The sequence below is a fragment of the Mustelus asterias genome, chromosome 11, assembly GCF_964213995.1.
Source record: "Mustelus asterias chromosome 11, sMusAst1.hap1.1, whole genome shotgun sequence".
Classification (NCBI taxonomy): domain Eukaryota; kingdom Metazoa; phylum Chordata; class Chondrichthyes; order Carcharhiniformes; family Triakidae; genus Mustelus; species Mustelus asterias.
Window position 1 is genome coordinate 52,647,189 of NC_135811.1, and position 16,879 is coordinate 52,664,067.

A 16,879-nucleotide genomic window follows, 5' to 3' on the forward strand; every position below is an offset into this window, starting at 1 on the left:
AATACAGATGAGTATTAGAGTAATAGGGTGACAGTGCAGCTATCTGGCTCCCTCACAGGCTGAGCGTGCTCACACACTCACCCTCAGGCACAGAGAGAGTGGCTGAGAGTGCATGATAGTGTGTGTGGGTGAGGATGAATGAGAACTCTAAGCATGGGAATGAGCCAGACCTATGAATACATTCTGCCCCCAGTATGCATACTCCCCTCAACCTCTCTTTCTCTCCCCCTCTGCACCCTTTCACTCTCCCTCCCCCTCTGCACCCTCTCTCTCTCCTCCCTCTGGACCCTCTCTCTCTCACTCCCCCTCTGGCACCCTCTTTCTCTCCCCTTCCGCACCCTATTTCTACCCCCTGCACCCTCTCTCCCCCCTGCATCCCCTCTCTCCCCCTCCTCACCCCCTCTCTCCCCCTCCTCATCCTCTCTCTCTCCCACCCCCTCCGCACCCTCTCTCTCTCTCTCCCCCTCCGCACCCTCCCTCCCCCTCCGCACCCTCTCTCTCTCCCTCCCCCAACGCACCCTCTCTCTCTCCCTCCCCCAACTCACCCTCTCTCTCTCTCTCTCCCCCTCCACACCCTCTTTCTCTCCCCCTTGGCTCTCTCTCTCTCTCTCTCCCCCCCTCGGCACCTTCTCTCTCTCCCCCTTGGCACCCTCTCTCTCTCTCCCCCTCCGCACCCCCTCTCTCTAGTAAACACGGAGAGAAATAATGTGTAATTGGAAGAGCATTTTCCATTTAAATGTATTTCTTTGAACGGGGTCTACATAGAGCAGCTTCAGCCCTAGGGAGGTACATTGGACAAGCCTGGTCTGTATAATCTATTATATCTATATATACTACACTGTAGATGTATAGTCACTGACCTCACTGCTAAGGTAAATAGGCCCTTTCCTATCCATTCTATCCAAGCCCCCTCAGAATTTTGTACATCGCAGTCAAATCTCCCCTCTGCCTCCTCTGTTCCAAGGAGAACAACTCCAGCCTATCCAATCTTTCCTCATAGCTGCAATTTTCCTGTCCTGGCAACATCCTTGTAACTCTCCTCTGTAATCACATTCTTTCCATAATGTGGTGACCAGAACCTCACACAGTATGCTTGCATTGGAGGCAGTTCAGAGAAGGTTGATTCATGGGATGAAAAGGTTGTCTTATGAGGAAGGGTTGAGAAGGTTGCGCCTATCCCATTGGAGTTTTGAAGAATGAGAGGTGATCTTATTGGAACATAAAATTAAGGGGGCTTGACAGGGTAGATGCTGAGTAGGTGTTTCATCTAATGGAGGGAACGTAGAACTAGGGGGCATAGTTTCAGAATAAGGGGTCACCCATTTAAGACAGAGATGAGGAGGAATTTCTTCTCTCGGAAGATTGTAAATTTCTAGAATTGCCTAAATGTGCAAGCTGAGTCATAGAATATATTCCAGGCAAGTGTACACATATTTTTGGGCAATAGGAAGTCTTGGGTTGTGCACAGGCAAGGCCAAATGCAGATCAAGCTTGATCTTACTGAGTGATGGAGCAGACTCGAGGGACTGTATGGTTTATTCCTGCTCCTATTTATTTACTTAGTTTAATTTATTCATGAAACACCTACCTCCTTTGAGCTCGTTGAGCATTATCTGTTGCTTTGACAGTCAGGGCATAGGTTCGTCCAACATCTAAACTAACTCCAGGAGCAATGGTAATCAATCCACTGCTGTTACTTATGACAAAGTCACCACCATCACCAGTCACAATTTCATAAATGATTTGTCCATTCTTTTCTTCATCAGCATCTGATGCAGTGAGCTGAAATGTAGACAACAGCAAAGAAAATGCATTAAAATACAATTCAACTTCAGTCCTAAAATAAATGTACAATTACAACTACATTTAAGGGCCAATAGTATGGACCTAGAAACAACGGAAATGGTAGGATATTGAGAAACAAAGAGAACAGAGGCACCTTGGAGTGCATGTTCACAGACTCTTGAAGATAACATGATAGATAATTAATACAGCTCTGAGGAAGAGTCATACAGAGTTGAAGGCTTCTCTCTCCACAGATGCTGCCAGACCTGCTGAGTTTTTCCAGCATCCTCGGTTCTTGTTACAGACACACAAAGCCTGTCCCCCAAGCAGAAATGCAAATGAGTTACCTCTTTATTGCAAATTTTTTCTTGATTCTGTGAAATCATATGGATCATTTCTGTCTCCAGTGGAGTTTTACAATTCTTTCCCAGAATTGGGAATTCTGACCTCTAAAGGCAACATGGTCCTAGACTTTTAAGTGTAATAAATTGTAAATTTGTTTGAATTTGCATTTACTTATGAGAAGCTGATAAGCAATTTTATCCGATACCCTAATTTTCTATTGCTAAAACTTTATAATTCCTAAAACTGAAAGTTATATTTTCAAACATATGAATTATGAACTAGATATTTGAAGCAGTGTTGGTGATGCCATGCCTGCATCCTCCTGAACCAGTGGAATTCACAAATAGGGCCAAGATGTACGTATTTAATTTCAAATAAACATAGTTTTTCTCCAAGAATGTAAGTACATGTCGGCCTCGGCACTTAGGCAAGGCCACTGTCAAATCTAATATCATCAGTTTTCTGCTTCCAACAACATGTCATGCATTAATTTTCCTGAGAATTTGAGTTCAAACTCCTCTCCAGAAATCTGAGCACCTAATCTGGGCTGACACCAAGGATGAGATTCTCCGGCCTCAAAGCCGCCTGTTTCCCGCCGGCGAGAGGTGACGTGATGTTTGCTAGCAGCAGGATTCTCTGGTCCCGCTGCTGTCAATAGAAATTTCCACTGATGTCACCCGATGCCGGCGGGAAGCCTGCTGTTGGCGGGAGCGGAGAATCCTACCGACGTGAACGGCCGGAGAATTCCGGCCCAGATGTGCAATGCTGAGGGCCTGTTCCACTGTTGAGGTGGTGCCTTTGGATGAGGCATCAAGTTGAAGCTCTGCTTTTTCTCTTAGGTGAGCAGAGAGGAGGAGACTTCTGCTGTTGTCAAAGCTAATATTTATTCCTCAATCAATACCATGAAAACAGATTATCTGGTCAGTTATCTTGTTGCTGTTTGTGAGGCCTTGCTGTGCATAAACTGATTACATTCACAAATGAATTGTTAATTTGTTAAATTGTTAAAATCACAAACATATCACAGCAACTGCCTCAGCCATCTTTTAAGACTGTCCATAAAGTGTTACATTGCTGAGCACCCACTATCCTACCTTAGTAAACTGTGCCACTTCCATAGTTCTCAGTGATCAATTCATTTCCTTTCACAAAGCATGCTTTTTTCACATAAATGACACTCAATTCTATTATTTAGAATTCAAGCAATTGCAGTATTTTCTATTCTACACAGAAGGCCACAGAAGGATGGATGTCATAAATTTGAAGTTTAATTCATATTTAGATTTCTGATCTATACGTGGCTTTTCAAAGTAAATGTCATGGCTGTTTCGTAATTTCTTAGAGCAAATGCCTGATTTTAATCTCAATGTATTCCATGATAAAGGTGACCGAGTGCTTCATCCCCTTTGGTAATACCTCTTGTTGAGATAGAAAATGTTTCAGTCATGCCCACTGTGCCCTTTTCCCTGCCGAAAAATTCAGTAAGTAGCCATTGATGCACAGCCTCTCTCTATAGAGTGGAAGGAAGACTTGGCAAACAACATCAGCTTATGATCACAGCCACATCTGCACTGTAATACTGGCTGACTGCAAGCAGATGGCAAGCTGTAAAAACCCTGTTGAGCTGGCAGAAGCTAGTTAATCAGGTATGCATAGCTTACTGACAGGGTTGATGTTGTATTTTGTCTGTAATATGTACCACGGCTTTAGATATAGTGTGCAACATCTACTGGCCATGTTCTTTCGTTAACAATGCTTTTGTGTCAGATTCAACTTCGGAGGCACTTAACGCAAATTTTGATCAACAGCATATTAACTGACAAACGCTGTATCCAAATTACTCTTTATTTCTTCGATTTGTGGTTCTGTAATTTTTGATGCGTGTGGTGACCGGTCCATCAAAATGTTGTATATGCAAACCCTGTGAAATTTGATTTTGTTTATCTGGTTCCCTGGTTAATAAAAGTCGAGTGCGCATTAATTGACACGAGATCACGTGAGGAATTAATACGGTCAAAGTAATGTCAAGATATCTTCAGGTTGGAAATGAAAAGATTATTTTATAAATCACCTAATTTGCATTCTAAGTTGCTGTGGTGTGTGATCAAGACATTGGCACAGGATGTAATCCATAATGTTGCATAACAAAATGTCAGATGTATTCCAAAAATCTCTTTAAAAAAGGTTTAGCAATTTATAATGTGAGGATTAAATTCAGTTAAGCCCTACAATAGAGGTCACAATGAGAAAGTTATTACTAAGAATTAACAAATAATCAGTATTAATTATTGGTTTGTTCCTACTGCTCTTTATAATCAGTGTATTTAATGTGTTAATAGTAATTTCTGCTAATAAATTCTCTCCAATTACATTTAGGTTTATTGTACTCTTCACCTAGATGTTCTTTGATAAATTAAGTAATTGGGTTATTTCATAATAGAATCATGTGGGAAAGGGGGAGTCCATTCGGCCCATTGTGTCCACTGCTGGTTCTTTGGAAGAGTTACTCAAATAGTCCTCTTTCCTGGTTCTTTCCATAGTCATTCAATTTATTTTCCTTTTCAAGGATTTATCAACTTCCCTTTTGAAAATTACTATTGAACATGCTTCCACAGAAAATGCCATTTGCAAATCATATTAAACCTGTGTCCCCTGTTTGGTTTTCATTTTGAGAGACACACAGTGGGCGGTTCTCCCAAAAAAGTTCAAATGCTGAATTTGTGGGAAAACTGGAGTAAATCACGATTGTTTTTTCAGTGGGAGTTCAAACTCGAATCGCCCACACTCTGTGCAATGCAGAGGTCACAATCGTGAATATCATTAAAAGCTCGGGGGCGCGGGGCCTATTCACACCAGAGTCTGACAGTTTCACGACTCTGCGCATGCGCAGCGGCCCTGAACTGTCAGCCTGCACTTTGCTAGCCAGTTCGATCACTGGCCAGCCTGGGACCTTCGCAGTGCTGCCCCTCCAGCCCTCCCCTCACGGCCCAATCGTGGCCCCCACAAGCATTCCCGGGCCAGCCCCGACCCCCACCATCCCATCCCAGAGTGCCCCAACCGCCAGCACCCCCCAGCAGTGATGGTCCCCACCCCGGCAGATCCCCTCCCCCACGGGAGGCAGACCACCCCGCCCCACCCCGGCAGAATACATCCCCCAGCCCACCTTGATCGCTGGCCTCCCTCCAGCCCCAAACGAGCCTGTCTGCAAAGTGACAGCAGGATCCCCTACCCCCTCCGATCACCCCCTAGGTATGGCCCCCAGCTGGCTCTGCCCCAGTCCCTGCCCCCCCCAGGCCCCAGCCCCTTGGCACTGCCCCATGCCTGCTGGTGCCCGCTGGGCATGGGCATTTTGCCCCTTGGGCAGTGTCAGGAGGCACAGGCTCGCACTGCCAGGGTGCCCATGCCCGGGGGGCACTATCCGCACCTCCCGACCCCCTGGGGGACCCCGAATGTCCCCCTTCACTCTAGCGGGTCTCCCACTAATTCCCAGAAAGTGGGGAGCTACCCTACACCCCAGAGTGATATTGTACTGGCAGGGTGGGAGTTGCTATCGGGCCTAGAGAATTCAGTCCTGGGCCTGATAATCACATTAAAAATAGATTAAAATGACTTACCTGGTATTCCCAGCTTACCTGGTGTTCCCGCCAGTTTCCAGCGTGGTCTCGACCACGTCGGATATCTGGCAGGGGGAGATGCGCACTCGTCAGTGTTGCATGCGCAAATCCCGCGAATTGGTGCACATGCGCATCTCCTGGTCTAACCCACCAAATAATTAGTGGGTCGGAATGGGAGAATCACCCCCACAATAGTTACAATTTTGTCAGTATATGTCATCCCGTTCTTGCACAATTTGTCACCGGGTTCCCAGATATTGCTTTATATGCTTCTGGAAATTATGGGTGGAATCTTGAGCTCACTCACTCTGTGCACGGGAATGGCAGCGCAGCTGCAAAATGCAGAGTGATGGTTCACCTGCGGAATCATGTTTTCTGATTTTGAACAAACCTCGCTGCCGGGGTGATGTAGAACACGCCAGGAACGGGTGGGAACTTAATGTGAATGAATTAACATATCATTAGCAAGTACTCACTTTGGATAGGGAGGCTGTACCTCCAGCTAGCTCCGAGCGTGATGTCATTTTTGAGCTGCCCCATCAGGACGCAGACACTGTTGTCACGCATTCCCTCTGATGCACTTTAGCGCGATGCAAAGTCGGGACTTATGTTATTTAGTGGGATGAGGTGGGGGAATGTGCGGGTCAGATGCCATGAGACAATAGAGGCTCAACACTATTCATCCTGCTGGAATGCAGAGGAAGCTATGTGGGGATGTGGCTTTAATTTCAGACGGGGTGGTGTGAGAGAGAGCAGAAATTCACACAGGTAATGGGACGCACTGGGGTGGAAGTCACAGGCACATGGAGCGATGAGGGTCAGGGCTCACTATGGTGTTCTCATTCTTTCAATGCTTCATTCAGGAGAATTACAGTGTCTGTTGAGTTGGTGTTTCTCATGATCAGGATTGACCAGCAGCAGTGCTGTTGCATGTGGCCAGGGCCAGCGGCAAGCAGCTGTTCAGGGAGCCGGACCACATATAGAGGAACAACCCCGGAGACAGTACTGGCCAAGAATCTTCTGGCATTGATGTTCCTCCCTTCAGTTGTCCAAGCTGCAGTGCAGAGAAGACTGCGTCTGTCCCAGGGAACAGTGGACCATATCTGCCACATACTGCATGAGCTGACACACCATGGAACTGGAGAACACACAATGCCTGTGGCCTTTAAAGTTATGGCCAGTCTGAACTTTTATGTTAGGGCTTGTTCCAGGGCAGCACAGGGGACATCTGCGGCATCCCCCAGCCTGCCACTCACAAATGTATTAGGGAGGTGACAGGTGCCCTTTATGCCAGAGCTGAAATGTTTGACCGGGACCAGGTGAGCTCGGACACCAGGGCCATGGGCTTCAACCACCCAGCAGGGATGCCCCAGGTGCAATATCTGATAGACTGCACCCATGTGGCTCTTAATTCACCATAGTGGTATGCCCCATCCATTCAGGAATCACATGCGATTCCGCTCCCTCAGCGTCCAACTTGTCTGCAACCACACAATGCACATCATGCAGATGTGTGCATATTTCCCGGGGAATGCCCATGACAGTTGCATCTTGGGCCACTCGCAAATCCCAACTGCCTTTGAGGGAGAGCGATGGCTGAAGGAATGGCTCCTCGGGGACAAGAGGTACCCACTCAGAAGGTGGTTGATAACACCAGTGCGAGGGCCACAAACACCAGCGGAAACTCGATAAAGAGGCTCGTGCTTCCACACGGGTGTTAGTGGAGCAAGCGATTCGACTGCTGAAGATGCAGTTCCATTGCCTGATCTGGTCGGGGGGGGGGGGGCCTAAATACAGACGGGGGGGGGGGGGCCTAAATACAGACGATCTCCTGCATTACTGTGGTCTGCTGTGTTCTCCACAATCTCGTACTGTAGAGGAGCGGTAAAGAAACAAAGAACAATACAGCCCACCAAGTCTGTGCCAACACAGATGCCTCTCTCATCTCATATTTTCTTGCCTCTCAGTGGTCCATATCCCTCTATTCCCTGCCTATTCATGTATCTATCCAGATGCCTCTTCAACGTTATTATAGAATCTGCTTCCACCACCTTCTCCGGCAGCGTTTTCCAGGCATTCACTACCCACTGTGTGAAAAACCTGCCCCTTACATCTCTTTCAAACTTTCCCCCTCTCACTTTCAACCTTACCCAGACCTGGAGGAGATGGGCGAGCGCCAGATCTCCTCAGATGAGAAGGATGTTGAGGAGGGCCAGGAGGAGGAAGTGGACAGGGCCAGAGTGGGCTAACAAGTACAGAATGTCTTGATCGTCTCTCAATTCAGGGAAGAGTGGGAGTAGCAGGTGGTGAGGTCTCCCACATCAGGTGTAACATCAAACCAATGATGTTGTGTCACCATGATCTAACCGTTTGATTGCATGTTTTCAATGGCAAGGGCCTGCAGCCATTGGCCTGACTGTGCAGGAGAAAGATAATGACTTGCAGCGAGGACAAAGTGATGTTCTCTCATCCTCAGTGATAAGTCTGGCTCCTGCCTAACAGAGAGCTGCATGTGTTTTGCCAATGAACGGGCACATCATGGGGTTCATCAAAGCTAGAATGATAGTCTCAGGTACTGCAGGCTCCTCTAAGTATGTAGTTTCAGGTTTTCACTTTCATCTTACACCTCTGGTAGGCAGGCAATCAGCACCTCGACAACCCTTTGGCCCTTCCCATTCAGGTGAAGAGATGCAAAATTGAACTGCTCTAGTCCTGATGAATGGGGTGGGGGGTTACTCCTTCCATGAACGGGGTCCTGGGAAGGGTGACCAGGGGTATGGGGTTTCCTGCAGCAGGGCTTCTTTACTGTGTCGTCAGTGTGGGAGAGATATAGCACAGCCATTCTCTCACTCCACAAGAATGAAGTACTGCATTTGACTTTTCTATTAATTAATGGCCCAGATCTGCCAGTCTCCAGATCACAACAGATCAGATAGATATCTGACACAAGGTGCGTGCTGTGGCTCTGCTGATGTCTTGACAGGTGAACCTCCAAGGGAATTGTCCAGAAAGTTTGAAATTGGACAATTTCCCTGCTGCCCCGGGCCCTCCCCAAATGTCTCCAACTCTGAGTTAGAGTTGGAGACTTCGGATAATTCTGAATAGTTACCCAGAAAATGTTAGACAGAAAATCCTAGTCTAATTTCTGGGTAACTACAAAACTAATCCCCCGCCCAATCACTCACACAGAAACCCACCGAACTGAAATCTACCCTCAACTAACCCCTAAACACCAACCTTGGACTAACTACCAACTCGACACAATGACCCGCTAATACTTGGTCACATGGCTACCACCCTGACCAGACCTGACTAGCGCCCGACCTGACTTCATCTCCTAACCTGACCACCTCCTGACTACCCAGCTCAACCACCTACCTCAAACACATACGCACCCTGTCCACCTGCCACCTCACCCACATATTCACCTCAACCACACACCATCTCACCCATCTGCCACCCAACCCGCTTACTTTAACCACCTGTCTACCATACCACCATGCACATTTACTCATTTATCTGTTCTCCCATTCACTGATATTCACATTGGATTAATCTTATCTCACGGCAGCTAGTGCCATAAAGCTGAAACTTAGCCTGCTTTCCCCCTAATGCTCCAATGTTGTCATGGTGTTCTCTGTGGGACTGTCTGCTCCACATTCCCGAAGAAGTTGGGCTTGGAAAACTCATGATGTGGAGATGCCGGCATTGGACTGGGGTAAGCACAGTAAGAAGTCTCACAACACCAGGTTAAAGTCCAACAGGTTTATTTGGCAGCATGAGCTTTCGGAGTCTCACTTCTTCTTCAGGTGAGTGGGGAGTTGTGTTCACAAACAGGGCATATACAGACACAAACTCAATTTGCAAGACAATGGTTGGAATGCGAGTCTTTACAGGTAATCAAGTCTTAAAGGTACAGATAATGTGATTGGAGAGAGGACCAAGCACAGGTTAAAGAGGTGTGTATTGTCTCCAGCCAGGACAGTTAGTGAGACTTTACAAGTCCAGGCAAGTCGTGGGGGATAGTGTGACATGAACCCAAGATCCCGGTTGAGGCCGTCCTCATGTGTGCGGAACTTGGCAATCAGTTTCTGCTCAGTGATCCTGCGTTGTCGTGTGTCGTGAAGGCCGCCTTGGAGAATGCTTACCCGAAGATCAGAGGCTGAATACCCGTGACTGCTGAAGTGTTCCCCGACTGGAAGGGAACACTCCTGCCTGGTGATTGCCGAGCGGTGTTCATTTATCCATTGTCGTAGCATCTGCATGGTCTCCCCAATGTACCATGCCTCGGGACATCCTTTCCTGCAGTGTATCAGGTGGACAACATTGGCCGAGTCGCAAGAGTACGTACCGTTTACCTGGTGGATGGCATTCTCACGTAAGATGATGGCATCCGTGTTGATGATCCGGCACGTTTTTCGCTGTGGCCGTTAGAACTTTCAGCGTCTGTAGGTGTCTGTTGCGATCCTCCTCATCTCCATTAAGGACGGTCACCTCAGCACTTCACTGTACTGCAAGCCCATGGATAACCTCACGATGCTCCACTTCTCCAGCTTCCACCCTGAACACATTAAAGAAGCCATCCCCTACGGACAGCCCTCCATATGCACAGGATCTGCTCAGATGAGGGGGATCACAACAGACACCTACAGATGCTGAAAGACGCCCTCAGAAGAATAGGATATGGTGCTCGACTCATCGATCGACAGTTCTGACATGCCACAGTGAAAAACCGCACTGTCCTCTCTGAAGACAAACACGGGACACGATGGACAGAATACCCTTCATCGTCCAGTACTTCCTCAGAGCAGAAAAGCTCCGAAATCTTCTCCGGAGCCTTCAACATGTCATTGATGAAGATGAACATCTTGCCAAGGCCATCCCCACACCCCCACTTTTTGCCTTCAAACAACTGCACAAACTCAAACAGACCATTGTCTGCAGCAAACTACCCACCCTTCAGGAGAACAGTGACTACGACATCACACAACCCTGCCACAGCAACCTGTGCAAGACGTGCCGGATCATCGACACGGATGCCATCATCTCACGTGAGAACACCATCCACCAGGTACATGGTACATACACTTGCAACTTGGCCAATGTTGTCTACCTGATACGCTGCAGGAAAGGATGTCCCGAGGCATGGTACATTGAGGAGGCCATGCAGTCGCTACGACAATGGATGAATGAACACCGCTTGACAATCACTAGACAGGAGTGTTCCCTTCCAGTCGGGGAACACTTCAGCAGTCACGGGTATTCAGCCTCTGATCTTCGGCTAAGCATTCTCCAAGGCGGCCTTCATGACACACGACAACGCAGAATCGCTGAGCAGAAACTGATAGCCAAGTTCCGCACACATGAGGATGGCCTCAATCGGGATCTTGGGTTCATGTCACACTATCCCCCACGACTTGCCTGGACTTGCAAAATCTCACTAACTGTCCTGGCTGGAGACAATACACACCTCTTTAACCTGTGCTTAATGCTCTCTCCATTCACATTGTCTGTACCTTTAAGACTTGATGACCTGTAAAGACTCGCATTCCACCATTATCTTGTAAATTCAGTTAGTGTCTGTATATGCCCTGTTTGTGAACACAATTCCTCACTCACTTGAAGGAGCGAGACTCTGAAAGCTTGTGCTGCCAAATAAACCCTGTTGGACTTTAACCTGGTGTTGTGAGACTTCTTACTTGGAAAACTCTGCCAGAAATGCAGAGTAACGTTGGGGCACAGAGCGGAGTGGCAATTTGATGATGATTTCCACATTGCTGAAGATTCAGGCCACTAATTGATACTATGTGTATTTATTTCATTGAAAGCATTTATATGAATTTTGGGCCTGGTTTAAACTATAATTGAAAGTATTGAAAACAGAAATTGAAAATACAACATGACAGTATAGAATTTTATTCCAAGATTATAGTGCATTATCAAGCCTTGACATGAGGAATCACTGATTCATCAAGAAACTAACAGCATTATAAATAACAGGACAGGCACAAAATGCTGTTTAACTTCAAACTCTTAACAGAAAGGGTAACAAGTTTGAAGGTTTGTCACCATCAAGGAGGTGGGACCAATGCATAGCTCAAAAAACAGGCAAATTAATAATAATCAACTTACTTGATAAAGTAAATTAATTGTGAAATAAAAACATGTCAGATAGAACAGTGAAAAAATACTAGACAAGTTATCCTCGAAATGCTTCTGTTTGTCAGGTGTTCGATGACCAAAGGATGAGCATATTCATTACGAGGCAGATATGTGCCACCTGGCACAGGGCAAAAAACAAGGATATCCAGGGTCACAAAAGCATTAAACCTGCACTTGCTTAAATACAACAATGCTGATAATGACAATTATGCTGTTGAAATAAGTAGCCAACAGTCCTCGAAGCTGGCTTTTATAATGTTGGATTCGCTGAATGAAGGTGGCACTGTATGGCCAAACAGAAAGTTCCTTAAAGAACCACTGCAGGCAGCAACTAAGAAGGATAGTGTTTAAAATATTCTTGAATGAAGGTGGAGCTGGCAGGATCCTCCAGAACCCATTCGAAAGCAAGATGGGACATCCACTGGCCACCATTACCTCAAACCCAGTCCACCACAGATCACATCTGCCAACAGATTACCCCCTCTCACTCCACCATTTTCACTCCCATTGGTCCTGGCCTCTGCCCTGCCAACTCACCACTAATGTCCTTTCCTGTGGTTTGCAACCCACCAGTTCAGTGAACAAGACTAAAGGGCCAATACCCATGCACACCTCAGGCCTATCTTTCCAGACACTGAGATTATTTCCTTAGCATCCATGTTTCTAAGCCTTTTAAATGTTTTTTTAATATAGCACAAGAGAAAAAACATGTGGTCAAGCTCAACAGCAGAAAACATCAGCATTATTTGCTTTTACCCCTTGCAGCAGAAACAAGAGCATAAATTTATCTGGTAAAGGTAATAAAGTGCAATTGGTGGTGTAAACCTTTTTTACTGCATGAATCCAAATCACAATCTTCTCTGCTAAATAACCTAACAAACTGGAAGGCGTGTTCTCTCTTTCCTGACCCTGATAGGAAGAGCAAGGTTTGGGAGTTGACACATTTTAAGACCATAAGACCATAAGACATAGGAGCGGAAGTAAGGCCATTCGGCCCATCGAGTCCACTCCACCATTCAATCATGGTTGATTTCAACTCCATTTACCCGCTCTCTCCCCATAGCCCTTAATTCCTCGAGAAATCAAGAATTTATCAATTTCTGTCTTGAAGACGCTCAACGTCTCGGCCTCCACAGCCCTCTGTGGCAATGAATTCCACAGACCCACCACTCTCTGGCTGAAGAAATTTCTCCTCATCTCTGTTCTAAAGTGACTCCCTTTTATTCTAAGGCTGTGCCCCCGCGTCCTAGTCTCCCCTGTTAATGGAAACAACTTCCCTACGTCCATCCTATCTAAGCCGTTCATTATCTTGTAAGTTTCTATCAGATCTCCCCTCAACCTCCTAAACTCCAATGAATATAATCCCACGATCCTCAGACGTTCATCGTATGTCAGGCCTACCATTCCTGGGATCATCCGTGTGAATCTCCGCTGGACCCGCTCCAGTGCCAGTATGTCCTTCCTGAGGTGTGGGGCCCAAAATTGCTCACAGTACTCCAAATGGGGCCTAACCAGTGCTTTATAAAGCCTCAGAAGTACATCCCTGCTTTTGTATTCCAAGCCTCTTGAGATAAATGACAACATTACATTTGCTTTCTTAATTACGGACTCAACCTGCAAGTTTACCTTTAGAGAATCCTGGACTAGGACTCCCAAGTCCCTTTGCACTTTAGCATTATGAATTTTGTCACCGTTTAGAAAATAGTCCATGCCTCTATTCTTTTTTCCAAAGTGTACGACCTCGCACTTGCCCACGTTGAATTTCATCAGCCACTTCTTGGACCACTCTCCTAAACTGTCTAAATCTTTCTGCAGCCTCCCCACCTCCTCAATACTACCTGCCCCTCCACCTATCTTTGTATCATCGGCAAACTTGGCCAGAATGCTCCCAGTCCCGTCATCTAGATCGTTAATATATAAAGAGAACAGCTGTGGCCCCAACACTGAACCCTGCGGGACACCACTTGTCACCGGTTGCCATTCTGAGAAAGAACCTTTTATCCCAACTCTCTGCCTTCTGTCTGACAGCCAATTTTCTCAACAAGAGGATCTCTACATCTCAGCCTTGCCCATGAAGGGGCTGATAATCCAGACTCAACAGACCAAGGGCCTCTTCCCCACTTTATGATTCAATGATTCAATGGCAGCTGGGTCACTGCTCATCTGACTGCTTTGCACACTTAGAACATAGAACATAGAAACCCTACAGTGCAGAAGGAGGCCATTCGGCCCATCGAGTCTGCACCGACCACAATCCCACCCAGGCCCTACCCCCACATATTTACCCGCTAATCTACACATCCCAGGACTCTAAGGGGCAATTTTTAACCTGGCCAATCAACCTAACCTGCACATCTTTGGACTGTGGGAGGAAACCGGAGCACCCGGAGGAAACCCACGCAGACACGAGGAGAATGTGCAAACTCCACACAGACAGTGACCCGAGCCGGGAATCGAACCCAGGACCCTGGAGCTGTGAAGCAGCAGTGCTAACCACTGTGCTACCGTGCCGCCTTGAAACACCATAAGCTGTACTCACGGTGCATTAACTCCTTTGCAAACCTCTGGTGCACAATGCAGGAGATAAGAAGTATGTTATTCAGCACCAGCTACGCCCAGAGGACTACTGCTTGCCTTAAGCTTTGCTGTTATGGCAACTGCTGTAACAAGACGAGGACAACAAATTACACCCTTTAAGGATGTACCCTTTGGAGGTGCTGGTACAGCACTCACTTCTAAAGAATGTTACAAAAGCAGCTTCATTAGAGGTTGCAGAAAGAGTGAATGGTATGGCATTTGGAGACATATTTTACGAATAAAAAAAGGAATAAAAGTGCTGCCTTCAAGATTTTGCTTAATTTTACAATGATGCCTCACAATGCATCTTAACTTTTCTTTATTGTATGATTGATGGATGAGTACAGCATGGACCAAGCTGGACTTGCAGATAGCGAAGAGCATTGTCGGGCAATACAGCAGGATATAGATAGGCTGGAAAATTGGGCGGAGAGGTGGCAGATGGAGTTTAATCCGGATAAATGCGAAGTGATGCATTTTGGAAGAAATAATGTAGGGAGGAGTTATACAATAAATGGCAGAGTCATCAGGAGTATAGAAACACAGAGGGACCTAGGTGTGCAAGTCCACAAATCCTTGAAGGTGGCAACACAGGTGGAGAAGGTGGTGAAGAAGGCATATGGTATGCTTGCCTTTATAGGACGGGGTATAGAGTATAAAAGCTGGAGTCTGATGATGCAGCTGTATAGAACGCTGGTTAGGCCACATTTGGAGTACTGCGTCCAGTTCTGGTCGCTGCACTACCAGAAGGACGTGGAGGCTTTAGAGAGAGTGCAGAGAAGGTTTACCAGGATGTTGCCTGGTATGGAGGGTCTTAGCTATGAGGAGAGATTGGGTAAACTGGGGTTGTTCTCCCTGGAAAGACGGAGAATGAGGGGAGATCTAATAGAGGTGTACAAGATTATGAAGGGGATAGATAGGGTGAACGGTGGGAAGCTTTTTCCCAGATCAGAAGCGACGTTCACGAGGGGTCACGGGCTCAAGGTGAGAGGGGCGAAGCATAACTCAGATATTAGAGGGATGTTTTTTACACAGAGGGTGGTGGGGGCCTGGAATGCGCTGCCAAGTAGGGTGGTGGAGGCAGGCACGCTGACATCGTTTAAGACTTACCTGGATAGTCACATGAGCAGCCTGGGAATGGAGGGATACAAACGATTGGTCCAGTTGGACCAAGGAGCGGCACAGGCTTGGAGGGCCGAAGGGCCTGTTTCCTGTGCTGTACTGTTCTTTGTTCTTTATAACGCTTTTCAAAACAAAAAACTCTTTTACATAAATCATTCACCTAAACTGACTGAGTTACTTTAACATTGACTGAGGACCTTTCCAGCCTCTCTACAATTTGCTCCATCTTCTCCCCCTATCTGAGCTTCCTCTTTTCCCATTTCATTTTGTTCACATTGCTTTTCTTTCTATGGTCAGAATCCTCTGACCTCACATGTGGTTGGGATTCTCCGGTCCTGCTACTGTGAATGGAAATTTGGCTGAGTGTCAAATTCTCTGTTCTCACTCGCAGCAGTGACAGGGCATACGAGACCGGAGAATTCTGGCCTATTTCTATGCAGGCATGGACAAAGAAAGGAAATTTCTTTGAAGATCCGCATGAATCAAGCATAGTGGCAAAGTCTCATTGGAGCTCAGTGGATGAGAAGAGAGACACTTGGAATTTTTTTCATCAGATCATACCCTAAGTGCCAAATGAGCGAGAAAATGGGAGAGAACCACATTGATTTTGTCAGCGAGTTGCAATCTTATGACACTCAATGCAAAAAGGTACCAGGATGCGATTCTCGCCAGCAGGGGGAAGAGCAGAGCCTGAGCTCACCAATGGTGCCAGCTACAGAGCGCTTAGGGCGCCATTTAACAAGTGCCCCAATCTCCCAGTGTCATGGGAGATCTACTGCCACCTTCCACCTCCCCCACAGACATCAGGACTCCCCCCCACCTGCCGATCACCTCCTGTGCCATTCTACCAGCCCCCATCTAGCCCACAGACATCACATCACCACCCACCGATCATCCTTGCAGGGTTCTGCCCTTCCCTCCCCAATCACCCCTGTCTGCAGAGTTCCCCTTCCCTCCCTGATCACCCCCATCTTCAGAGTTCCCCTTCCCTCCCCGATCATCACCCCTGTAGAGTTCCCCTCTTTCCCCCCCCCCATCATTGCTCCACCCCCATTCAGTCTCTGTGCCGTCGCAGGCCCTACTCCCTTGACACTGCCCCTGGCAGTTATGGTGCCCGGGCAGTGCTAGGGTGCCTGTTGGGCAGTGCCAAGGTGCCCAGTGGTAAGTGCCAGCCTGGCGCTGCCCCCTGACCACCCGGTGGCTTCAATGGCCTCCAGTTCGCCCAGATGAAGCCATCATGTCTGCTCTCAGCTGATGGAGACCAGCTGTGATTC

General features: G+C 47.2%; 1 protein-coding gene across 1 annotated transcript in view; it reads right to left on the reverse strand.

The window, feature by feature from the left end:
- Nucleotides 1–16,879, reverse strand: part of pcdh15b (protocadherin-related 15b) — a 655,691-nt gene that overhangs the window by 384,370 nt on the left and 254,442 nt on the right. The window contains exon 13 of the mRNA XM_078222925.1: nt 1,589–1,782. Coding sequence (XP_078079051.1) covers nt 1,589–1,782 — 194 coding nt within the window. The remainder of the gene's footprint in view (nt 1–1,588; nt 1,783–16,879) is intronic.